This window comes from Falco naumanni, chromosome 4, assembly GCF_017639655.2.
Source record: "Falco naumanni isolate bFalNau1 chromosome 4, bFalNau1.pat, whole genome shotgun sequence".
Classification (NCBI taxonomy): domain Eukaryota; kingdom Metazoa; phylum Chordata; class Aves; order Falconiformes; family Falconidae; genus Falco; species Falco naumanni.
The window spans coordinates 51569344-51596235 of record NC_054057.1 but is presented as its reverse complement, the minus strand read 5'-3'; the positions used below and the strand labels follow the sequence as shown (position 1 = coordinate 51596235).

Below are 26892 nucleotides of genomic sequence, written 5' to 3'. Positions count from 1 at the left end.
ATTTCAGAATGAATTATACTGCTACTTTCTTCTCCTCCTACCATTCCTATCCTAGACAGCACCTATTATACTTTCATAAATTAAGAACACAGAATCAACTGATTTACAGATTCTAACAACCCACAGTCACTATAGTCTTTAGATGGCATGCACTAAAATGTTTATAAGAATGATTCTGGACCAGCAGTCATTATTAGGAAATTGCAGTCAGACCAATGTTCCCATGGGAAAGCCTTGATTCTGCTTATATGTTCTGCATTGCTTCATGTCAAGAACAATTTGAACTCAATATATCTTTTCCTTCTCCTTTTCTTGGAATATATTACACTGAGAACAACACTGAAATTTATCTCATTTATGTAATTCAATTGAGTATTTTTCCATTTTTTGTGGAATAATTTTTTTTGAGATCTCTATAAAGTTGATTTTAGGATAAGCAGTTTTGCCTTCCTTTAAATGTTTTCCGTGCCCAGGAATGCAGAGTTCCTGTTTACTTCCTCAAAGCAAGTTGGAATAAAGTGCAGGACAGTACAGTAAATAAGCAGATGCACTAATAGGCACTGGATTTTGCAGGGATGACTCCATCTGAGGTAGGTATCAAGAAACTCCTTACAACCAGTGAAGCAGCAGAGTGCTATTCATGTCATCCCAAGACAGGCATCTAAAATAATTTAGAAGGATAGTGAAGTAAAACCACCTACTTTTTCTTCATTAAATACAAACAGAACCTAGAGAAACTAGTGTAGATGCAGATGCCAGACGTCTAAAGTTAGACAACATTACTCTGTCCCAGGAGTTTCTCTGCTGATTTGGTCAGCTTTCCATCAGGCAGTAAAAGCATTACAAAGCTTTGGTTTTACGTCCATTAAGATTTTTGTCTTTATACTTTTTTCCATCTTGTTTTGAAGGCCAACATTTGGAGTCTGGCATTTGGTTTTGCTTTTATTTGTCATTTTTCCATCTGAGGTCTAACTCTCAAGGGATTTCTGAAACCACAAATCTGTTTTCTCTGTAATAATATAATGAATAAAAATGTAACATTATTTTAAACTCTTTCAAATAACTACTGATGACTAGGTTAAATTAATAAAGTAAAACTCGTTTAGCTTAATACATCTAACAGTGGGCTGTAATCTTTCTGAAAGGTAGGCAACTCAACAGAATTAGTCATTGCAGAGAAGGCATAGGCTGTCTGGATTAAATGCTGATGAGTACACTACAATCTAGTCAGATGAAGTTCATTGGAATTGTAATTCTAGTCACACAAGAGTATGTATTTTTTGCGTACTGTTAAAAAATCTCGTCTTTGTAATGTCTCCATACCTTAGCAGCCATCATGCTTTTACTGGTAACTGCACACAGTCCTAGTGATGCCAGTGTGTAACACAATGAACACGTATCCCCATGTTGCTAAAGACTCATGAGGAAGAACCCAGCAGTGCTTGGTACAGAGAAATTACAGGGAAGTGAGGGAGGAGGCATTTTTAAAGGGATATTTACTAAAAGATCAGCTGTCAGAAGTCCCTGATTAAGCTGTGCTTCAAGTACTATTTTCCACAGAAATATATAAAATTGTGGATTTTAATCTTGCATTGCATCATTCTCACAATAGACAGGGGCTTTAATATATACATGTACACAGATGTATGTACATTTTATACATCAGTTAGAAATTAATGTAATTCAAGTAAACTTACTTAACAAGAATTAAATACTATGCTCATCAATTCAGCTTACTTCAAAACTACATAGTTAAATTGATTAACGTTTTTGGGTAACCAGAGTTTGAGCTTTAGTCTTTTTAATTCATTGCTTCTGATGCAATATACATTCATTCTAAGTGAGACAGTGGTTAAAAGCAGTTATCATTCCCAACAGATCCAAAATAAGCACAGAGCACATCGTGAGTGCAGTTCCAAATCTAGCTGCTGTAAACTGCAGATGTTATTTTTGTTCAAAATATCCTTTGCTTTTCTCTTAAAAGGTATCTTGCAAAGACAGTACTGCAGAATGATTTTATAGCATGTTAAAGAAAACCAAGATGTCTATTTCAAATTTCTTGCTTCTTAATAGCATCTCTATGTTGCATTTGCTTGAGGAAAAGCTTGATAAAAAAATTATGAGTTAAAAGCCCTTCTCTAACACATTTTTTATCTTACAATCAATGTCTTAGAGCTATGTCTCCTCTTAATACCTCACTGTATAACTTGTCTTTTTGACTTGTACCATCTCTTTCCTGAGACGCAAATCTAAACTCAAATAGGAAGAGGGAGAGAGAATGGTATCATTGAAAGTTTTTTTTTTGCCTAATGGCCTCCTTCCTTTAGGAATAAAATACTCTCTGCTGGTTTTACCAATAAGGTATACTGCACAAAGTTCTTGACTGACCTGTCTGTAATAATGCCTCCACAATTTACTGGAGAGTTTATATCTCATTCCATAATCCCTTGGTGGTCACAGTTAAGTGGACAAATTGTTCCTTTCAATTCCTGCTCTTGGACTGGCCTGGCTAGACTATATCTGCCATCATGCTGCCAAGTTAACCAACTTTGGAGGCTGTCAGTTTGCAAAGGCATCAAATAGACAAAAGGAACAAGGTATGGAGAAAAAAAAAGTGATGTGCTTTTAAAAAAATATTCCTAAATATTCAAAAAGAAGGGAAGCAGATTAACTGGATTTGCAGGCAGTCACAAAAGTCAACACAAATCTATCTAACAGCATTTCTGAGATTATTTTTATGTGTAAGGAGTGAATTTACAAAGTCAGTAGTAAAAGCATCTGCTAAAGGAAATAGTGAACGGTGCAGAAATCCCCTGAAAGCAATAAAGGATTCCCACTAGAGATATCCTTTACTCAAGTTCTCTTGTGCTTCAGATATTAACAACTTGCAACTCAGATAATCTCAGTGCTTAGAAAGCATCTAATGGCCAATTCTACAGCACTGGCAAGAAATACATGAGCTATCATATTTACATTCTCCCAAGAGTCATGCCCTCTACATATAATGCATGTGTCACCTTTTGAAGCAGATGGAACTATACCAGTTATGTTAACTATGTTCATAGCATTGGAAGTTGAAAGGTCCTTCACCTTGTCAATTTTTGAAGGCATCATAAACCCCATTATTCAAGTTGGGAGCTAGACTATTGTCTAATAACTCCAACTGTGGATGTAGATACATAAATTGCATTAAACTGCATAAACTTACCAAAACTGTTGCCATCTATAAACAAACTAGCATGGCAGGTGTTGGTATTACAGAATTGAAAATCTTACTTTGAATATTTTTCAGCCATTAGACTATATAATAAGACAGCGTTTTGTACTTTGCCATACAGAAAGTAGCTGTGGTTCAGTGTTGGGCTGACTGAAACACACCCAACAAAAAAGCTGGACTTGTTCCATTTTTTATCATTCTGTGCCATCTTGAAAAATCTGTCTAGATTTGATTTGAGAAAAACTCCATTGACTGACTCTTTTGAAACTGGAGCCTGTCTTACTTGTATCTGATTTCAGAATTCTTAAACGAAGGAAAAAAAGGTGAAATCCCACATGAACTTCCAAACAAAGCATCAGTTGTCCAGCCAGACTGGATGTAACTGCACCTCTAATTTAGCCTCTAGCTATGTACTCTGAGCTTGACAGTAACTGTCAGGCAGGCTGCATGTGTAATGACTCCCGTCACTTCTACCCACTGGGGAGAACAGAAGATGTTGTCTTCCTCCAGAAAAAAACACATTATTTAAAATAATGTTTCTGGCATTCCATACACACACATGACCCCTACAACAAATAGTCAGAGTAAAATCAAAACAATAATTCTGTGTACTTCTAGTCCATCACAATAGCTGTCAGTGTCAGCAGGACTGAGACTATCTGTCAGTCATTCGTTTGCCAAATGGATGAACACAAAACAGCTACATGGAGGTATAAGTCACGACTGAAGCTAATCAGCTAAGAGTATTTTGACATTACCTTAATACTGACCATGGTCATTTTGTTCAAACTGAGTACAAGCAAATAAGAAATAAATACACAATTACAATTGCTTTATCATACGACAGAGATTTTTAATTATTCTCTATTCTACATTTGAAAGTGTAGCTAATAAACACATTTCCTTCTTTCAGACCATTGTACTCATCTAGTATTATAATGGTCAGAAATCTGAAATGTTTTACTATTTTTGACTGATCAAAAATTTACCCTGCTTTCCAAACTGTTGCAAAGCTAAGTAAACGCTACTACATTTTGATCCATTACATTGAAAATTACAACTATTTAAGTTTAGGAGTTATGATTTTCAAAAACAAGCAAAAATGGTTAGTATGAGGCACTTTATCAGTCTCAGCATCAAAGAGGATGCAATCATACTGCTACTTAAATTTCCTGTATGAGTGTAAATAGAAGTGTCTTAATTTGCCCGTAAGAACTCTATAAATACTACTTACGCAGCAAAACAATTGGCAAATTGTGTTCTGAAATTATGTGTTTATTATATATACATGACCCTCGTAAAGACAAAGAATTAAACTCTGCATTGTGTTGTGGTAGTTACACCTAATAAATATTTGTCACTACTCTGTATTTTACATAGTACCATTTAGAAACAAGTTCTTTATATTGTATTGCTGCAAAATAAGCAGACAAAGCAATATCAAATCTGATAGCACAGAAAAATCAATGTCTTTTATGTAAGATTGGCATATTTTTTTATTTACTATTCTGTGTGAACCACAATTAGTCAGATCTCAATTAAATTTTAGCTTTAACCTCTGAACTTAATATAAAATGTGCAAGATCGGCAAGAATGAGTGCAAAGAAGGTAGAGATTGACCAAAACAGAAATTAAAACGAAATTATACTTGTATTCTTAAAAGATTTTAGCATAGAATAAATACAGCCATGCATATGAAATTGAAATGACATGAAATTTTCTGCAAGTCTAACAAAAATAGTACATTTGCAACAGTAGTAAGAACAGCTGGCCTCTGCGAAATATTCACATGATTACTTGAGCATTACTGATTCCAAAACTGAAATCCAACAATTTACTTTTAAAGTTTTGAGGACAATATGCTAATTAAAACCACTAAACTGAACTCAATAGGTGGTTAGGCACAGCAAAAATCAGTGGCTTATGGTTTTCAGAACAATTTTATGGAAACGTTTACAGAATCTGTAACTGCTTTCTAGACTAAAAGGTCTGATCCTAAAATGTTTCCTCCTTTTTTGTGGCTACTTAACAGCTTTTAAAAGGGTACAAAACCCCACAGATATAACAATAAATTTGATTAGTACAAGTTCATGTAACTAGTGTTATCTTCAATACACTTTTTTGAAACATCTATTCTTACATTTTCTTAGAACAGACACCTTTTTCTGCTAATGTTTCCTTTAAAGTTAGTGTCATGTTATTTTTACTAAGTTCAGGAGACAGAATTCTTCTGTTTAGAGAATAGACGTAGCACTGAAGCTTCCTAGGCAAAGTTGACAGTTACTCAGTGGATCTTTTAACCTTGGTTTGGAAGGACCTCTAGGGGTGAGAGGGTAATTCAATACTGAAGGTCAAAACGCTCTAACATTTAAGCCTTGATTCTTTGTCCAAAGGAGTTTTGCTATTGACCAGAAGCCACCCTTAATATAAAAGAACACCCCACACCTCTTTATTCATTTAACCAGAAATATAACTGATCATTAGTAAAGTACTGGCGATCATTTTCATCCCAAGGGACTTATCATTTTGTTTATTCTGTGGGCTAGTACATTCCCTTAAGAGAGTATAGTATTCGCAGATACGATTGCTTAAAGTTTGTGGTCTTACATTCTCATGATACATGTGTCAGAGTACATTCCATAATATCCAAATAGTCATACTAGAAGAATATATCAGAAAACCTTAAACTGCACAAACAATGTAAATCAGAACTGGGCCTAGCAAATGAGTTCAGTGTTTTACAAGCACCAAAATGAGCAAATGCAAATAAAAGTGGAATAAAGAACCCCAGTTCTTTCCCTTTGCAAAATTAACTTCAACAACAGAGTAGCCATTTCTAAAACCTTGTAGTACTTACTTAGAAGAGAATAAAGGCAAACTGAGATAAAGAGATGGATTACATCTTCCGGAAAATTCACTTTTTTCATATCAGGCACTTCTACACATTTTTTAAGGGTGCAGAGAAAAACAGAATTTAATAAAAATACAATATTAAAATAAAAATATAAGAAAAATTGGTATTCCTCATACTATTTAATAACCTCTGTACAAGTAATTAATGATAACCTTTTCTGACACATTTCTCTTTCAATTCACTCTAAGCCTAAACAACACCTTAAAAAGATGAGACCAGCAGTGCCTTAAGTATCTCTTAATAATAGTAATATCATTAATTCTAAGTATGACAGTAAGAATATCTTCTTACTCAAAGTTCCCTAACCATAGTGAGAGTGATGACAATTTTACAGATGCACAGACCTCCACATTTTCATGTGTAAACATGCACCAGCATATATGTGTCCATGAGTGTGAACATTCTCACTGCATACTGATATTCCGCAGTGTCTTTGGACAGTCTGCAATTAATAAATTCAATTCCCACTGTGCTCTAGAAGAGAGAATACCAGCTTATATTCGGAGCTAGTACTTCTCACTTGAAGTCAATGGAAGTGTTGTGGTTTAACCCCAACCAGCAACTAAGTACCAGGCAGCTGCTTGCTCACATCCCCTGTCCCTGGTGGGATGGGGAGGAGAATCAGAAAAAGGTAAAACCCGTGGGTTGAGGTAAGAACAGTTTAATAATAGAAATAAAGTAAAATATTACAGCAATACTACTACTAATAATAATTGTAATGAAAAGGGAGATAACAAAAAGAGAAAGAGAAATAAAACTCAAGAAAAAAACACCAAGTGATGCACAATACAACTGCTCATCACCCCCTGACTGATGTCCAGCCAGTCCCCAAGCAGCAGTCCCCCCTACTCCCAGCCAACTCCCCATGCTTTATGTACTGAGCATGGTGTCATACGGTATGGAATATCCCTTTGGCCACTTTGCGTGAGCTGTCTTGGCTGTGTCCCCTCCCAACTTCCTATGCCCCCCAGAGTACTTGCTGGCAGGCCCTGAGAAGCTGAAAAGTCCTTGAATTAGTATAAACACCACTTAGCAAGAACTAAAAGCATCAGTGTGTTATCAACATTATTCTCATACTAAACCCAAAACACAGCACTCTACCAGCTATAGGAAGAAAATTAACTCTATCCCTGCTGAAACCAGAACAGGAAGAAGATTTTGTATTTATTTTAAGGAATACTGCTCTCTTAATCACATCTCATGGAAAAAGTAATGAAAAATGCAGAATGTAATGTAAATAAAAGTAGTATGAGTTATAGGCACAAAGAAAAAGCGCTGGTAGATGGCTGCCTTGCATTACATTTTGTTGAGAGGGAAGGATTCAATTTAAACTCAGTACAAACAATCCATTAGTCCAATTAGTGCAATGATCCACTTCACAGGCAGTAGTAATGCATCTGTTCTGTAAAGGTGGCTACAGACATTCAAGACAGGGCTTGTGTCAGGCCTGACCTCACTGCCTTGACTACCCTTGCCTTGCATAACACACCTGCATTGGGTACTAGGTAGCACATCCAGGAGGTTATCTCTGAGAGCAGCCTAAGAATGAATGCTTTGGGAATCTGGCCAGAATATGGGAACACCTCTTCCATAAAAGATGCTTCTACTTAATCACAAGTTGCAACAGTATCACCATGCTTAACAGCCCTAAGGATCTTTTTCTCCATGAATTTGTCTTTGTATGACCCTAGGTGTTCAAATCTCATAGCCTGTAACTTGGATGTATTGGGTTTTTTGTGTGGTCTAATAAATCTCAGGCCAATTCATCGTAAGATCAAACAAAGCTCTATTAACTGACCCAGTCATTATTTTAAACAAAGTGGACACATTTCAGTCCTCTACATTCACCAGGCATCTTGCCGTTTTGTTAATAAAGTTGACAGCGAGTTTAATACTCTGTATAAAGACACCTAGGACACATCTCTAGCTTGTTCAGTCTAGGCAGAAGATGTCAAAATATGTCAAGGAAAGGTTGCAGTTAGGCTCAGGTCAGGTTAACATACCTTGATGTGTGTTTCTAGCATGGTCAAATCAAGCTATTAATTTTGCCCTTGTGCTGCCATGAGCTCAACAGAAGTATAAAAGGAAAAAAACCCACACTTATTTAGATAACTGAGATGAACCTAAATCTTCAAGGTTAGCAGTTTACTTATAGAAAGTTTACTTATTTCCTATAAGTAGGTTTACTTATAGGAAAGAGAGTGGAAGTATATAATAAAGGTTTAGATATACAGTCTGATGTAATAACAACATGCAGATAGTTTGTTCAGACACTGTCCTACCTGACATATTGGTCCCCTATAAATACAGACAGGAGTACTAAAGAATACTAGCAGAAGACCTAATATAAGATAAAATACTCAATTTAATGGTGCTGTATCAGAAACTTACAGTTAATTTAAAAATGTTAAGCAAATAATTCCTTTTAATAAAACCTGCTAATATACCATTTGACATGGAATAAAAATTGTACATTTTAACTGTAACTAAAATCAATGCAAACTGTTGAAGCAGACAAGTTCTTTCAGCAGAAAAGGTCTGTATTTGCTTAACAATCTCTATCATTTAAACCTTCTCTAGAATATTCAAAACTGCTCAAGCCAGACACATATCTGGAGAGATATCTGTCTCTGTATATGCATATATACAAATAAATAAATAAATAAATACAAAATATGTATATACATTAGTCCCCTTTGAAGTAAAGACACAAGTCCATATCCTAAAAGACAGCAAAAAAAACCCCCAGGAATAAATACTTTATTGGATCTGTAATGGAAACTCATTCAGCAGTGATGCAGGCACCAAACTGACATCAGAGATTCTACCTACTCCTTTAACATTGTCTTCAGAGAAAGCATAGAGAAATAAACTTAAGACTTGGTACAAGAAAAGCATTTTGCCACCTTCCCTAAAGTGTTATCTCCTTAGCTACTGCAATTTTGAGGGCAACGTCATATATAATCTGCAAAGCATACTGTTGCATGAAACTTTTGTGTCCAAAATATCTTGTATCCAAATACTTAGGATTTCCTTTTTAGCTCTTTTTTTCTGAAACTCTAGGTCAAATAAAAATGAACTATACTGCTTTATGTTGAGTAAAGATACTTTGTTTTGAGGTGCTACCACTGAGCACTAAGATCCAAATTCAAGAAAGCTTTCTGTGCAGCAGTTGGCTGATGCAGAACCTCAAATAACTTCTGAAATCTCACAATTGCATGATACTTTCATTTTTTATATTGCCTCCCATAAGAGATGGGTTTAAACATATCTTAAAATCTCACAACTGCATGATACTTTCATTTTTTTATATTACCTCCCATGAAGAGATGGGTTTAAACATATGCTTTCCTGTTTCCCTTTTCAGATTTTATTCTCATAATTTTTGTCCTTTCTTTAACTAAAAAAAAAAACCAAAAACATTTGCATAGGAACAGCTTAGCTTCTGACAAGCCAGCACTGCTGTATCCACTTTTCGACTTGTCAATGTTTAAGTCAGAAAAATTGTCTTGTCCCACTGAAACAACCAGTTTATGATCTTCAGGCAAAGAATATTCCCTAAGCAATGACACTGGTACTTGAGAAAAAGGACAGTGCCCTTGGGCCATGTTGCTTGAAGTGCAATCAGTTCTTGCATTTCTCCTTTCCCTCCCTGCCACATGCTGAGCATTTGCTCCATACCTGTATTAGGTAGCTATGATACTCTAGCTATTGTATTTTTGTTAATAATTTTTTTTCAGTATCTGCTTTTCACATCTCTTTTCTGATTTTTAGCTTCACTGGTTTCTTATTTGCTCTTTTCCAGGCTTTTGTAAATGTTACAACTATTTCCTATTTCCAGTTTTTCTAGGTTTACTACTGCAAGTACAGTCAACTTGAACTTCATTCTCCGTCTTCAAATTACTAATGAATATGTCAAACAAACTGCTCTTCTGTTATACTAGTTCATCTGCTAATTAAGTATTTCTCACTACTAGAAATGTTATCTTCTGTTAATTTGAATTTTTAAATCTTGACCCTTTTTCACTCCACATGACAATTGTCTGGGTTGACTGATGGTGTCTTAAAATGGCTGTTTTAGCAGTAATGCATGTTTGCTCCCAAGCTGTCAGATGATACCAATGTTTTAGAATATGTCTTCAGAAAAGTTGGGAAAAAACATAATCTATACATTTTCTTTATTATCTATTTTCAGCTGCAGTAATGATTAGGCTTTTGAGTACAGAAAGACATGGCATGAACTGCATGTCTTAGCTAGAATGCCAGTACATCTCTGCAAACCAGACGGAACAGATCTGCCAAAGCCACTCTACACATACTAAAATCCAGAAAAACCCAAGCAGCCAAATATCTTTATTCATAAGAGGACTCCATCTGTTCATGATAACAAGTTTTACTGATACTATGAGCTCATGCTTATAAACAAAATCTTGCTCTGTTAGCCTCAGCAGGAAAACAGATAGAAAATAGGTAAAATGTGATGGAAAAAGTACTTTCCTCAACAAAAAGAACAAGAAATAGTATCTGCAAAGTGATCAAATTAATTTTTCCATTTATAGTGTATTTAAGATATCTTGCTAGCTTTGTGAACCACTTCTAATTGCTAATGCAATTGAAAGTCCAATATAAATCTACAATAATTCCAATGACCTAAATTCGTTCTATTTTACTTAAACACATACCAGCAATCAATTGATGCATGTATTATTAACAGTTTATTACACTAGTAGGATTTGTTATAACAGAAACATCTAGAAATAACACAATGTAAAACATACTGTGCGCAAGCCAAATAACACTGCAACATTAGAAATACAGATGCATTACTGCAATTACCAACTGCTTACAGCCTTGAGTTTCAGTTACTGAATTCTACATTTCTGATTTTATCTTATATGACATTTGCAATCCAAGCATATGGCAAGACTGCTACTAAAAATTACTACCGATTTTCATTAATTCTGATAGAGTAAACCAGTAATTATTTAGAAACAGAACATGTCTGATAGCTGTATTGAACATCAGCATCTAAATTCATAGAAAAAGTACTTTTCCTACCTTATAATCATCTTCATAGTCATTATATCCACAAGTACTTAAAATGTCAGGAAAAATATCTGACCATCCGTTAGTCGTACAATTTTTGCTAATATTTCCTGTAAAGCAACGATAGAGAGTTTAAATCAGAAAGATTTTAAATTCTCCTCATCGATGAATCTTTGGACAACTTTGTCATTCTCTGTTAACATCCTGTATTTCCTAGCACACCTGTTAAAGCAACGCAGCCATTTCTTTTCATGTGCTCTTCATTCATACTACTTTGGCTTTTAATTTTGCTCAGTTGCCTTTGCACTAGAGAAAAACAAAAGCAATTCCAAGCTATGATGGCAGGCTTCCACTTTGGTATAATAGTTATTTCTATTACACCTGCAAAACCTAAAATATTTTGATGTTTTATCTGAAGTATTCTAGAGGGACTCTTTCAGCTTACTCCATAAAGCCGATAATTCGGAGGTAAAGCAATTTGATAGAAAAGTAATTTAAGAGAGAGTTGTTCTAACCTCCTATTTCAGCTTTTCTGAGAAGGCAGTGCCAAATGATCTAGAGAGTTATAAAAGCTCTTAGATAATATGGCAATGATTTACTGCTACAGCAAATGTTTGTAGAGTTGGCAATGCACTTTAAAGGCCAAATTACGTGATAGGTTAAAGAACAAGGAAATAAATATGCATGCTGAATCTCACTCCTTGAGCCAATGGCTGAAACAATGTAGCCCAAGGAACATGCAGGAGATGTGCGAGTATGGCTGGAAAGCAATTTTGAGCATCTATTATCAGAAAGGATTCTTCGGTTGGAACGGAGAGAAGTTGACTCTTTTCCCAGACAAAGTCACGCAGATGAGATGGGGGCAGCCCATGATTCTGCTCCTTAATCTAATTAATATGAACTAATGTTCATACAACATGGAACAGCTTCAATAGGAGAAAACTGAAGAGTCTGATGTCAGAATAAAGAATAGTCATTAAAATTATTATAACTTACTTTTACAATGTTAAATTGTAAGCAACTTGCCTTCACTTTTCATACACAATTTTTATATCCATCATACTTGAAATATATAATCACATATTGCTTTAGTTTTCAGTTTACCATTCTCTTAACTGACTTAAAGATGTGTGGTTTTCACCACACAAGAACAAATTTATGTGTCACAGATCAACTTTGGCAAAGAATAACCAAGCGTGTTTACATGTACACTTCAAATTAAAGCTTTTGTGATTTTTGTTTTGCTGATTGGTTACTGGAATTTCTTCTTCGTATAAAGTCTTCAGTGGAAAGTTGTAAATATCCTACAAATGGTTGAACAGCAAACAACCAAATCGTTCTGGCTTATAAGAAGGCCTTGACCTCAAACCACAGTGTCTCCTCAAACACCAGGACCACTTCTGCTATTTGGCATAGATATGGAATTTTTTAAAGAAAATGTAACGTATTTAAACACTTTGAAGAGTCTTCACTTCAAAAGTACATCATGATTCTCTGACTAGACAGAGAAGAGGAATGTGTTACCAGCATGACAAATTACGTCAAAGCCAGTTTTGCAAGAAAATGACTCTTAAGTACTCAAGATGCTGAAGTATTTTCTACTACATGTACTGTAAGGCCTTCTACCTTAGAGAGAATTAGGGAATGTTCTATGGAAGACACTGTTTATTTCTACACCATCATTCCACACAACTGTTAAACAGGTTAAGGCTGCCTTAATAACGAACACAAATAGTTCAAAAAGAGCAAGCAATATCTTCAGCTTTGATGAGTAACACTATATCAGAATACATATTTAGTATCTGACTCAAAGAACACCATATGGACCACAAAGACCATTATTTGGTCTTTTCATGATCTATCATAAATAGCTCTGTTAAGAATCTATTATCATTAAAATGAAAACAAAACCCCTCAACTGCAAATAAACCATTTTTAGCACAGTATGTTATAAAATACCAAAGAGAAGAAAGCAAAAATACACCTTAAAATGAAATACCTGGTTTGCCAGAAAAAAGGCTAAATACTTTCGGACAAGGGACAGTGACAGTCTCTCCAATCTTTGCAGGACGCCAACAGGTGATGTTATCCCAAACTCCAACACATCCTGAAACAAAACCAGCAGTAACAGTCTTGAAAGCTCAGTATGGCCTGAATCACTGGACTGTTATCTACCTTCTCAAGAATTGGTGGAAGTTTTGGATGAGTAGCTCAAGAAAGATTAGACTATTCCAAGAAAGATGCAAAGGTGGTATTTTCTATGAAAATGTTAGGAGAATCTTAAGAGTTTGCTGATTAACCAGCTTATTTTTAGGTCAGTTAATATATTGTTTGCAAAACGCCTCATTAAAACTATGTCATTTTGATGGGATGATGCTAAGAAAAGATAAGAAATGTTACAAAATAACTTCTGAGTATGAATATGGCTTATTAACAAGATTAACACAATTTTGAGAGTCTCTTAATCACAGAATGAACTTTTTTATCTGCAGTAATAGGCAGATTGAACATCACAAAGAAATATTTAAGTAGTTCATTGGACTCAGCTTCACAAGCACAATATGAGCACTTCATGAGTGAAAAATGAGGAACAATGGGTGTGGACTTACAAAATCATCTCTCCTAAACTAAATAACAGAGATTTGAACAAAGAATGGTTCTGTATATTGATTTCAGGATGGGGGTGTGTGGTTTGTCATAAAATTTTATAGGCATATTTTTTAATAGTACTAGTAATAACTTGTAACTAGTAGATAGTCACAACTTGTTACAGATTTGCCCATGCTGATATCTATATAAATGTGGCTCAAAAGCGGTATCTTCTGAATGAACATAAATCTTCCTCTAGCCCGCTACAGGCACTTGGATCAACCATGCTCTATTTGCTTAAAGGTGTCTACTTATAATGCATGCCTTCTAACCTAAGTGAAGAGTGATGAAGGTTTCTGAATATAAGACTTAGGAAGAATTATGAGAAAAAAGTAAGGAAATGTTACTCATATTGTCTTAGTTCAAGTTATCTCAAAAAAATAAATTGTGCAGAATTCTGGGCATTTATGTCTTCAAATAAGGCAACTGACAATTGACAAGTCATGTTTTTAATTAGCACTAAAGAGAGAAACGAAAATTTTATCCTACCAGTGTTATCTCCATAAGATTATTCGAAACTGTAACAGACAGTTTAGTTTGTTCCTTTCAGTACAGAACATGAAACTTGGATTAGGAACTGCTCACATTCATGTATAATACTGTTCTTCACAATAATTATAGTAATAGAAATTCACTATTCATTTACTCTGTACTAGTGAGGTCATGCCCAAAATCAAGCCAACTGAGTTAAATGAAGCTGAAAAAGGAATATTTAAAAGTTCTGTATTTGTTTTAAACCACATTAGAGCAATTAAACTTGGACAGCTTGTGTTGACTTAAAGTGTCTAGTATCCTACTTTCAAAGTTTAAGTTACATTCAAAGTATATGTAAAGTAGAGAACCCAGGAATGTGTTACAGAACTGGCAGATGGATTTGCACCTGTGGGCATGTCCTGTATGCAGCATGAAGGAGTGCCAGTGGCATAGCATTTCCATGGGCTTTCCTTTCCTTTGGAAGACATCTAAGTGTAACAGTTGGAAGGAAGCCTCTCTGCTGTACGAAGAACAGGGTTTGGAGATGAAAAAAGAAGATGAGAGGAGGATTATGGGGCAAATGCTGCATTCAGTCAACAATTCCATAGAGTCCCCTTTACACAGTTTCCCAAGGAAATGCTATTTTCTAGAGGAGTCACTTGTTCATGGGGACTGAGTCTTTCTTCACTCCTCTTAGGATTGTACAGCTCTAAATGCAGCATCTGTTCTATATTCAGAAAGATGATACCAAATATAAGGGTTTACTAATGGGAACACTTCACAAAGTTTATCTGTGTGGATAGATAACACAAAATCACAGAATCATTTAGGTTAGAAAAGACCCTTAAGATCACTGAGTCCAACTGTAAATCTAACACTGCCAACTCCACCACTAAATCATGTTGTTAAGAGCCACATCTACAATTCCTTTAAACACCTCCAGAGATGGTGACTCAACCACTTCCCCAGGGAGCTTATTCCAGTGCTTGACCACCCTTTCAGTGAAGAAATTTTTCCCAGTATCCAATCTAAACCACTCTTGGCACAAGAGGCCATTTACTTTTGTCCTATTACTTGCTACTTGGGAGAAGAGGCCAACACCCACCCTGCTGCAACCTCCTTTCAGGTAGTTGTAGAGAGCAACAAGGTCTCCTCAGCCTTCTCTTCTCCAGACGAAACAACCCCAGTCCCCTTAGCTGCTCCTCAAAGGACCTGTTCTCTAGACCCTTCACCAGCTTTGTTGCTCTTCTTTGTAATGCCTTATCCTCCACTGCCCTGTATACCTCCAAAGAGGTACGCAAGAAATGTACTAAATGTTCATTACACACACACTGCCATATTCACATATTCTTTTCCAGCCAAGCATTAAAAATCTCCAAAGATGGAGATACCACAACCTCTCTAGGCAACCAGCACACACACAACTTCCTCTATGAAGAATTTTTCTATGCATCTAATTAGGATTTCCCTTGCTGCAGGTTGCTTCCATTGCTTTCTGTTGTGTTTCTTGGTTGGTTTTTTTTGTTTTTCTGTTCACCTTTGGGAAGACTATGGCTCTATCTTCTCTATAATCCCATTAGGTAGATGAAGAGAGCACTCATATCACTCTTCTCTGAGTTAAATAAACACAGCTTTCAGTTAGTCGTTATATACGGCATATACCAGTGCCATCTCCAAGCCCTCAGTTCAGCCAATTAATGGTTTTTCTTCACACAGGAGCCCAAAACTGTACACAGTACTCCACTGAGATGCAGTCTCACAAGTGCCAAATAGAGACAGACAATTGCTTCTCTTGATATACCAGCAGCACAGTGTATGAAGGGTGCACTGCTGACTCATGTTTAAATTAACTAAAGCCAACTCCTAAAATGGGTCAGAATTTTGAACCTAAAAAAAATTGCTTATTTTTTCCCCCAAAAGCCTGAAGTTGTGAATCCAGTTGCAGAGTCTAGACTCTAGGTACCTGTATTTACTCCAATCAACCCCATCCTTATTTGCTTAATATTGTGTGATTAACCTCAGCTTGTCGAATTCTCCAGTCACCCGAAGAGGATTAACTGTTTTGAACACACTTTGAACTCCATATACGCTCCTATTTTCCCCATTGATCATGCAGAGTTTGTCCTTTCTAATTTATCTGCCCCTACAGGTGGTTCATACATTTATTTAAGAATTAACTCATGAGTTTTATCTATGCTCTGTTTTACCTGTCTACCTGGTACTCCCTTGTAGCTCTTGTGTCTTTTATCATTAGTTATAGCATGTCTGAGATGATATTGACTTGGTCATCTGTATATAATTTAAGGGGTTTACATGTGAGCAAGTCATCTTCACATCCTTTGAAGTCAACAGAACTTAAACATGCTGAAGTGCTTCCTGAGTTGCAGTACTGGATCAAAACCAAGTCCAACTCTTCATGATGCAGCACCAGGGCTTATGCAAAGTAAAAGAATGTTCACCTCAGCCAATTCAGGTCATGCTTCCTCCCCAATCGATTTTAAGCCAGAAACATCATCAACAACGTGACATACAAGTAACCAGAAAGACAAAGAAACTATTTTCTTCATCTGCCAGCACTCAGAACTATAGCGACAAAATGAAACTCTTTTGGCTTTGATGGATGTACTGCCTGAGCCAGCATAAACAAGCCCTGGAGTACACAAGAATAATTAGCATCTTGTGCAACTTCAGACCTTTTTAGTTCATCCCCATTTCCACTAATAAGTGAAAGCTGAGATGAGTCATGAAAGTGTTCATGCACACCCATAAAAGCTGATTACTTTCACAAATTTTCCCTTTTGTTCAACATACTCTCTGCAAGATGGTGGATTTGCTACAGTAATCTGCAAACAGTTCAGAGGCTTTTATAAATTTTTGCTACACTGCTATATGAACTAGGCGAAGATTTTGCTTAGAAGGCAGCTGAACAACATGGGACTTCAGAGCTCTGTTATTACATCTTCCACAAAATCCCACACAACTCTTACTCATTCCATTACATGAAATATTACACAGAAAAACTGAGATCCAAGTCCTATTCCCAGCAAAATTAATCAACACAATTTGTATCAGATCTCGAAGACAGCTTGCATGAAGGGAATCAGTATACAAGTTTTTGATATTCAAAACATTACAAGTCACTAATGTTTTCTGGGGCATGTATTTTTTACCTCAATTTTCCCTCGGTATTTTAGGACTTTACAGGCATGTATGGCACAGCTGAGAATACTTTTTCAGACTCCTTAAATCAAATAGATGAAATAATACAAAAGATGTATTTCTTACACCTAGACTACATTCAAATGCATCAGCAATCATGAGAGTGAAACTTGAGTGGCTGTCATCAGAATTCCAAGATGAACATAAACCTCCATTTCATGTATATTTACAGGCTTATTTATTATGGTACAGGATATCTGAGAAAACTGCTAAAATGTCCTGGAGGCATTTATATTCACTGAATGCCCACAGTGTGCCTCTGAAAACTGGTCTAGGGCTGAATACTGAAATGATAGTGTCATTGGTATACTGCTACAAGCTGATAGAAGTACAACTGTTAAACAACATGCACTTTTCTGGGCTTTCAGACCACACCTTTCCTCATTTCCCCTTCCTCTGTTACGACAGATTTTTGACAATATTGCAGTCATGTATCTTTTTCTTCTCTTAGCAAAAAATACCCTTATGCAGAGGTGGGATACAATTAACAAGTCCATTATTACTACACTTGCATCACTTTTGCCTCTTCCATTCCAACAACATATCTCTATTGTACAGCATGAGCTTAATTGTGCACAATTGGAATTAGCAATTAATTTCTCACTGATCTTGGAAATTCAACGTGTGGCACAACTGGACACCGTGGTGATTTTCACAGGTCTTCAAGTAGATACTGCTCTTTATGCACCACAGTACCCTTTTAAAACAATGACATAAGTGATATTGTCAGGGGATGGCAGAGGAGGAATCACTTCATCCTAAAACACATGAAAGTAGGCCAGATTAATTGCTCCCAACAACTGTCTGTTTCCCCCCAGTGACTACAACAGCAGCCTACAGTGCTATAAATACCTACACTTGGAAAATGAAGGTGCAATAAATACTAGGTTAAATGTGTCTCTTTCTGCACGTAGAATATCTAATTTGATCAAGCTTGATATTCTCCTCTCTACTCACTCACTGTCTACTGCTCTCTGTCCAACCATTAATTCAATCAGTGTTAGGATTTCTGGACTGTCATCCATCACCGCTGCACTTCATATAAACCATTATGTATGCTCTTATTCTCCAGAAACTTCACTCATCTCCCACATATATAAGTCTGTTTCCTACTTTCTCCAAAGGATATTAATCAACAAATATACAAAACATTTTTATCTTTAGCTTTAAATAAGGTTTCAAGTTTTACTTCTAATAACAATTTTACCAATAATTCTACAGAAAATATCTCACATTTTAAATAAGACTTAAATTGCTTCAATGTTTATATCATATAAAGTCTTCAATTTTATCATACTTTTAAAAATATTCTAAGGACCCAAAAGTATTTTCATGTACATTTTTATCCTTTTACTTTTATGTTCATTAATGGATTTAATCTCTATGTTTTGCATCCTGCTTCAATAAATTCTCAACATTTTTGTCCTTTCACTCCGATATGTACATTTATAAAACCAGTCCAACTCTTTGTCTCTCTTAGCTCCTCAATTTTTTCTGGGCATCTCTACTACTACACTCTTTACTTTCTTCTTTACCAATTAATAAAGCTAGCAAAGAAAAAAAAAAAAAAAAAACCAGAAACCAAACCAACCAAAAAACCAAAACCCAACAAAAAACAGCTTCCTCAGGCCTGTTTCTGTGGTGTCTAGGAGAACACTCCTGCACTGTACATACAGCAATCTCTTTTTAATCTCTTCATTTGCATCATTTATTTCTCTGGTGTGTCATTCACAGCATATCCAAGCAAAGAATCAACCTTCTCAGAAAACCTTTGCTCAATGACTCGCTCAAAAGTGTGGCCGCAGTGTCACTCCTCTACTGCTCTTCCCTCCTGTTCCTCCAGATGATACTGCAGATGCTATTCTTTGCTAGTTTCAATGAGATCACTTACTTTATTTGAATATTTAGTCTTTAATGCTTGTGATGCCTTTGCAGATACTTCACAATGAAAGGAAACATAACAGACTATAAACTACATTTTGTTTCTCATTTTTTTCAGCTTACATAAGCATGGTCAACGCATTCATCACCCTGCAGTCTGAAGGCCAGTCTTTGAGCAACAAGTTTGCTTACCTACCTACATGCTTCTTCATCTATAAAAATGTGTAACACTGGGTTTGTACTGGAAAGTTTTGTTTATATATACATTTATCCATACATTAACCACTAGGTGGCACTTTGCATTTGTATTTTAAAAATTTCCAATTCAAAGAGAGGCCTAGCGTTTTTTAAACTGCCTAGGCGTGTGTGATACATGGAAAAAAGTGAGAGTGCTTTCAAAATCAGCCAGAAAGTTGTCAGCTAGTCAAGGGTTTATTTTTCGAATGGGGAAACATTTTGATTTTTTGTACTTTACTTGACAAGGCAGAAGCAATCTCACCTCTTACGGGAAAGGTTTTCCAGACTGTAGGTCTGAATGCCGCAGCATGTTATTTAGACTACATGAGAATTTATGAACGTACACGGACTGAAATTCTTTCTGCTTTTTCACACAAGTAATAATGAAGAAAGGGAAAGGAGGCACTAAAGAAATAGCAAGCTAGCAAAGTGGAAGCAAAGCCACAGCAAAACTGCTTAAAATGGTAATAGGAATAAGACGGTAGCAAAAATACTATGGCCTCAAGCTACTTTGCTGAAGTTATTTGTCATCTACTTTTTGTCTGGGCCCTGAGCGCACTAATAGGCCTTAACATCCCTGTCCCACCTCACTCCCCTGTCCAGGGTCCCATCTAAGCTCAGGTCTGGGCCTCCAGTAGTGGTATGGGGCACCTGACCAGCTTTGCCACAGCAGCACCTGTGCCACCTTCTGCCTGGGCACCCGCCCACCACTACAGCCCTGCCCAGCCATCCTAGGGCTGTGTCCGACCCTGGTCCCCTGCACCAGGCCAGATTCTGACCCCTGCCCTGCAGGCTAATGTCCACAGCTGTCCCTACCCCAGGAGGTGCCCAATGCCCCGGGCTGGGGCTGGCCGTGGCTGCCCTTTGGCTGCCTTGGCTGCTGGTGGGACAGGCTCTGCCTGCCCTGCCTGCCCTGCCTGCCCACCAGCCCCCAACCCCCCTCCGCAAGGAGCTGCCAACCTGCACCCGTGTGAAAACCAAAACACTGGCTGCAAACTGCTCAAGATGCAGCTCCAATATGCTTATGTTGAACTAAAGCGCTGTTGTGAAATTGTGTAGTGTATACAAGCTCTGATTAGTCAGGAATACTGAAGAAATGCAAATGTAAACTTTTTAATTGCCAGTCAACAAAAACTACTCCTACACAGCATGTAGAATTTTGGAAGTCTACAGTACACATCAGATTTAACTAGTTACACAGAATGATGAAACCATTAGAGTTTATCTCATATTCACCTAAAACGATTGCAGTTTATGGGTTTTCAAAAGCCACTCCTATTACCAGGCATGGCAAAAATGTGCTTACTGAGATTTCTAGGGTACTACTGACTTTTCACTAAATGAAATATTTCAAAAGAAATGCCTTATTTCTCTTCTGAAGAGCAGTTTCCTGTTAGAGAATCAAAAATCTATAAGCCAATTGTATTTTTAATGGAATTTACCTATTTTTAGGGTTCCATGAGGAAATACAGAAATTGCTAAAAACTTTGGAAAAAAACCTCTGAAAAAGAAAACATATTTCCATCCAAATTCTTCAGCAAGTAAATCCTGCTTTCCAATTACTCAAAATGTTCTTTGGAGGCAAGAGCATTTACTTCTGTATGACTGGACCGCACTCTAACCTTACCATAAGAAAACTATTTTCCATTATAGTGCAAAGATATTAATGGGTGTATAGTCAAAGCAGTAAGAGGTACCTTCATCTTCACATTGCTCCAATTTAGACATGCTACACATTCTTTAAAAGCTGCTATTAAATCTCAATCTTCTGTTTATATAAACCACCACAAAATACTAATGGTCTCTGTAAAGTATTGGAACCGCGTATTTCCGTTAGTTTGGATTGTGCCTAACCCATGTGCTATTTGTTGTATTAGCTGGAGCTTTTTTAGTGCTTTGGTATTCAAGGTGGCTGCCTTGTGGTATTTGAACTCTGGATATCATGGAGAGTGGGCTGCCATGGCCACAGCTGTCTTTATCAGGACTCAAGTGCAAAACTATGCGGGGCAGTATTTCTTTCAGAATCTTCTGAAAAACACAATAAATTCACTGGCTGTGCAGTTTTCCTTTTCAGGGCTCCAAATGCCATTTATTAATGTTGACTGTTGTGAATTGCTATTCATGTTTTGAGGGGGTAGAAATTTCAGACCTTCAAAACTGTAGAATATATCTGTGGCTACGTATTGCCTTTCTTCTTTCCAAAAAAGTTTGTTATTTTCACTCTTAGTAACCTTTATTATGTCAGATTTTTGAATAGAGCTGATGAGGACATTTTCTTGGTCTTCAATGTTGATTTCCTGTTGGTTATTTTTCAGTAGACAACTCCTTTCATTCAAGGTTCTTTCTCACCTATCGCCCAGCCTCCTCAAAAGATGAGCCAGCTCTGCCTCTCTTCTGCCCTCAGATAATTAAGTATAGCTTCCACAAAGCCCAGACATCGTGAACACCACAAGGACGATCAGTTTTATGTAGTGTCATTAACGATGACACTTCAAGTAACGGAAGCCAAAATAGACAAACATTCAAAGCAGCCCCTTTAGCTCCCCTCATAAAAAAAAACACGCATGAACCAAAAAGTAGCAATATGTCTTACTACAGCTAGAAAAGCAGCAGCACAGAGATTCAAGAAAGCTAAAGTTGTCCTGCCAAGAGCTCCTGCTGCTACATGAAAGGAAGTTCCATGATCCCACTCTCTCATGTAATTCTACTTTCAATGCTACCTCAGATAACTAAAGAGCATCGCAGCCTGAACTACTGACTTATTTTACAGAGGAAATAGCTGAAAGACCAAACAAAAACTGACAGAAGACCCTGACGAGACTGGGTGGATTAAGAAAGGGGAAACCTTGAAAAGATTCCTTTTCATGTAACAAAAGAAAGATCTCATCTGGCTTTGTGTGTCTCCAGTTTACTGACACGGAGGCGAGAGTGATCGTCACGTTGGTTTTGTTATACTCAGTCAGTCCTTCTGTGCAATACAGAGATATATGTGTGTGCGTACGTGTGGGTTTGGACAGCAAAACAGGCACCTTTCTTACTGGAGAAATAACCTTAACAGCAGAGGTTAGTTGGATAAACTAAGTTTTGGACAACTTCCCACGGGTCCAACATTTGAATATGCATCCCACTATTCTGAAGAGCTTTCAGAAAAATGTGCTCTGTTTCACTCACAAGATCATAAGCTCAGCACTGGAATCACTGAGTGAAATTCTACTGGCAGCCTAATCCAGGAGACTGGATTATATAGCAATATTGGTCCCTCTTTCTTTAAATTTATGAATAAGTAAGAGTGTCATTTTGGTAGTCCTGTCTGTTTTAATTTCCCATTACTAGCTGCATTATGAAGCCTCACTGAGAGATTTATGAAATTCTTCCAAAGATATTTCTCCTTCCATCTACATCCCTTCCTCAAAGTTAAGATGTCATATCTAAAATTAAAAATGTCATCTGGCATATGGGGTCTCACAAAAACACATTTTGGAAAGCAAGAGCCAAGAAGACTCATATAACTGTGCAGCCACTCAGTCCAAAATGAATAAAAAAATCCTAGACTTCATTTTTTCATAATAAAATCTTTTTCAAACTTTTTGTTGTAGAACCCTGTTATAAAGTCTACTGACTGAGTTTTAACACTTTTTACCATAAGATTTCACTAAAGGTGAACAGAAATGAGGCAATTACTTTATAAGGAAAAATTCTAAATAACTAAATAAAGACAGAAATTTGCAGTGGGCCAATTTTTATGTATTTTCAATCACTTTTATTGGGACCTCTCTATTGGGACAAGCTGTGGGTAGTAAGTAAAAAGTAAACCAGTGTTTTTCCACGTAGACATCAAAGTTCATAGCTATCATAAGCTATTTAGAATGCAATTCATCTGCCCTCCAAAAATGAGTATGCAAAAAAAAAAAAAATCTCTGCTAGGCTTCCAGCTAAGGTGCATCCATACCTCAGGTGTCAAATTATAGAAGCAAAGAAGAAAATAAATGCAGACAGAAGCTAATGCAGTCTTCATAAGATAAACAACTAGATTTGCTAGAGCACTACAGAGAGGAAGGCACTGCTACAGATCTTTGGAGAATGACTTTCTTCCCTAAATGGAGTGTAATGCTCTCCACTAATGGAAGAGTATGTGCTAATGCCTGAAAATCCCCCAAAGGGTGCAAAGCAGGAGGTCCAGATGTCTAACAGTTTGGCATTGGCAAATGAGCAGAATTTAGACAAACTGGGTCCTCTAGTTTTAACATATCCTTAGCATTGTTCAAAGGATGTTTACACAGTATTTATACAGTGTTTCCCTGCAAAACACACTATTGCTTTATTCAGCCATGAAGTCAGAAAGTCCTTCACAGATTTCATAGTCAGTGATTTTAGGTGTGCTCCAAAAATTACTCAGTGAAATTCTTCAGCCCATGTAATGAGGCAGCTCAGGTAAGGTAACTGTAACATCATTTTATTACGTAAAAACAAAACGAACCACAATCACCACTAAATCTTTCCTTTATGTCTCCCTAACTGGGAGCTGAGAAGTATTAGATAAGGTATTAAATACGTAATTGGCATCTATGACAAAGGAGAAATTGCCTGTCCCGTAAATTTGGATCCTTCAAATTCAGTAGCTGTGCACGCCAGCCGAATTCTGGAGCATGTTACACAGAGGTGTGAAGGCTTCTCAGGCGCCCAAGAATTTAATGAAAAAATTCCCACTGACATTGATAGGGGAGGCCTTGGCCTTCCACTGAGATAGTGGAAAATCTCAGTAAACCTTTATTTCCAAATTCTAGACAGGACCTTCATAGATTTCATGATAGCTTTTCTAAGGTAGGTAGCAAATACTAAAGCTAGAAAAGCTTGACAAAGGCTGCATAACCACCTTTCCAATTCAGGAAAAGGTGAAATAGGATTTGTGAATTTCTTGTAATGAATTATGTTTCAAAAGTACTACAAGTTTTAGGTGTGGAGCCAGGACTTGGACTAGTTCCAGCTTGCCAATTTTCATTAGTAATTCTTCTTTATCAGCAGAGTGTCACTGTGACAATCTGCAAGTCTCTGTTCAAAATACTCCTCACATCTTTGTATGAATACAGAGAGTTTATCAGGAAAATAAGGACACATAGAGAATGGGTATTTTTGGAAATGCAAATGCATATATTTAATGTAGGCTCTTCTGAACAGGCTCTTGGTAAAGGTATCTGTAATGTGAAACATAGGATAAATTCTCCTGTAACATTAAACATACAGTTTTTAAGGGTTCATTACCACAGGGGCTTTATTTATGTCTCTGACAAAATGAAATATACCCCTAGATTCAGCCAGGCATTCAATTAAATGTGTAAGTCCTTCCACTGCTGTTTTATCACTACCTGCGGGGCTGAATCAACACATCTTCCTAAGACGTGAAGTTCTTCCACAGCAGTTTGCCTTCAGGAGGCACCCCTCTCTTCCAGTGAAAAGAGGCTGTGAAGAAAATTTTGACAGAAAACTTCTTTCTTCCCCTAGGGAACCCAAAATAAAACTGGTGTGCATCACAAGAATACCCTTGGAGCAGCCCAGAGTCTGGATCACAAAAGTAGATCTTGAAGAAAGCTTGAATTTCAAAGCTGTATAATACCCAACAGTGAATTTATTAATTCAAGATTTAATTCATTAAGCTGGGCTACTAATTATTTCTCCATCTGGCTTTACACTAGTATTATTTATTTAACAGCCATCTCTCTTCACCAGTCATATAAATAAAAAAATTTAAGTGTAGAAGATTTATTCCACTAAGATTTTGCTTGGAGAGATCTCCATTTAAATTTGTAACTGTTATTATAATTTTTCTAATTACCGATCTTGAGTAATAAAAAGGAGGAATTATCATAACATACAAACTGCTGATGATCCTTTTAATTATTTTAGTGTATACAAATCGGTACTAGACTATGCACTGAGGGAGTTACACATTTACATCAAGAAGACAGGTGGAGAAAGTATCGTGAGTTGGGATTCATGTTTATGCTCAAAGGGCACCGCAGATGGCAGGTCCCCGAGGTACCATAGTAATCTTCGGAGCACATTCAAAACAGACTGAATATGAAAAAACAAATACACTATGTATCACCTAGTTCAGCCAAAGGAAAACAACTGCACTGCAAGAGCTGTGGTATTCCAAGGAGCCCAGTTATTCTGAGATTATACATACCTGGACTACCATAGCAAAAGGCAGGACACCGATGAGGTTTAGGGCTTTCTAGAACTAATTTGAAATTAAATACTTCCAGCCACTTAAAGATCATTTAGCAGAAATTTAATAATTAGTTTTAGGTGTGACGTTACTTTGTAAAAATCGAAATTGTAGTTTGAACTGAAAAAAAAATCCAGTTTTCTTTAGATCTAAACTTTCTTTCCCCTTTATCTAAGTCTCACTTAAAGTCCACCCTTCCTTTCGGTATTTCGCTTGTCACCAGCAAATGAAGCTCTCCAAGAAGCACTTCTACTTTCTCACCAGCAGGTGTGTAGAGACTCCTTTCTGCTCAGAAGTTCTGGCATACAATTTAACCAACGGTAACTAATTATAAAACATCAATACCTTTGTCATTAAAAAATAAATACACACTTCCAGCTTTCCTAAAAAGCCAAAAATTTTTAGCAAGGTTCTTCCCTTGCTACTTTAATGTTACAGATTTGCTTTTCATTTGGCTGTCTGGATTTGTTTGTTGCCTTCATATTTTGCTTGCTGATCAAATGGCTTTATCATTAGCTCTAACTCCCAAGAAAAGATGTCATTTTTTTCATAATCTTATTTTATAGTCATGAAAATGTAGCAAGGAAATTAGTAAAATCTAAAGTTAAAAAATAATAAACTACATCTCTTCTTCCTTCTTTCTTCTATTAAATTACAATTGGCCATATCTGTATGTATATATTTATCTTTCTATTTAGAGAGAAAATAAAACCAATAAACTAACAGAGATGTAACGTTGCTCTCCAGTTTTCCCTTTGCATGACTCCATGGTACTCTGTGTGTGAATCTGATGTTACGTCTGAAACATCTTCTGCCTGGGAAACCCAGTGATTATTCCTGCCACTGTAACTTTACTTCTGACCATAGCTAGAGAGAGATGCTTGGATCCAAGGCTTTCAGCCTTTCTTCAGACTTGTTCTTTCTGCTGGTCCTGTCACCACCAGCCTGCAGCTTCTCCACTAGTCAGAAAATACTAGCAGCAACAGCTAAAACATGTGAATGCATTGGCTCCCATCTAGTGTCCCACCC

At 36.6% G+C, this 26892-nt stretch overlaps 1 protein-coding gene across 2 annotated transcripts in view; it reads right to left on the bottom strand.

Annotated features, from left to right (window-relative positions):
• VIPR2 (vasoactive intestinal peptide receptor 2) overlaps nucleotides 1-26892 on the bottom strand; it is a 62155-nt gene that overhangs the window by 31597 nt on the left and 3666 nt on the right. For both annotated transcript variants that reach the window (XM_040590218.1, XM_040590217.1), the window contains exons 3-4: nucleotides 13177-13284; nucleotides 11190-11287 (exon numbers count right to left, since the gene is read on the bottom strand). In XM_040590218.1, the coding sequence (XP_040446152.1) occupies nucleotides 11190-11287; nucleotides 13177-13284 (206 nt within the window). The remainder of the gene's footprint in view (nucleotides 1-11189; nucleotides 11288-13176; nucleotides 13285-26892) is intronic.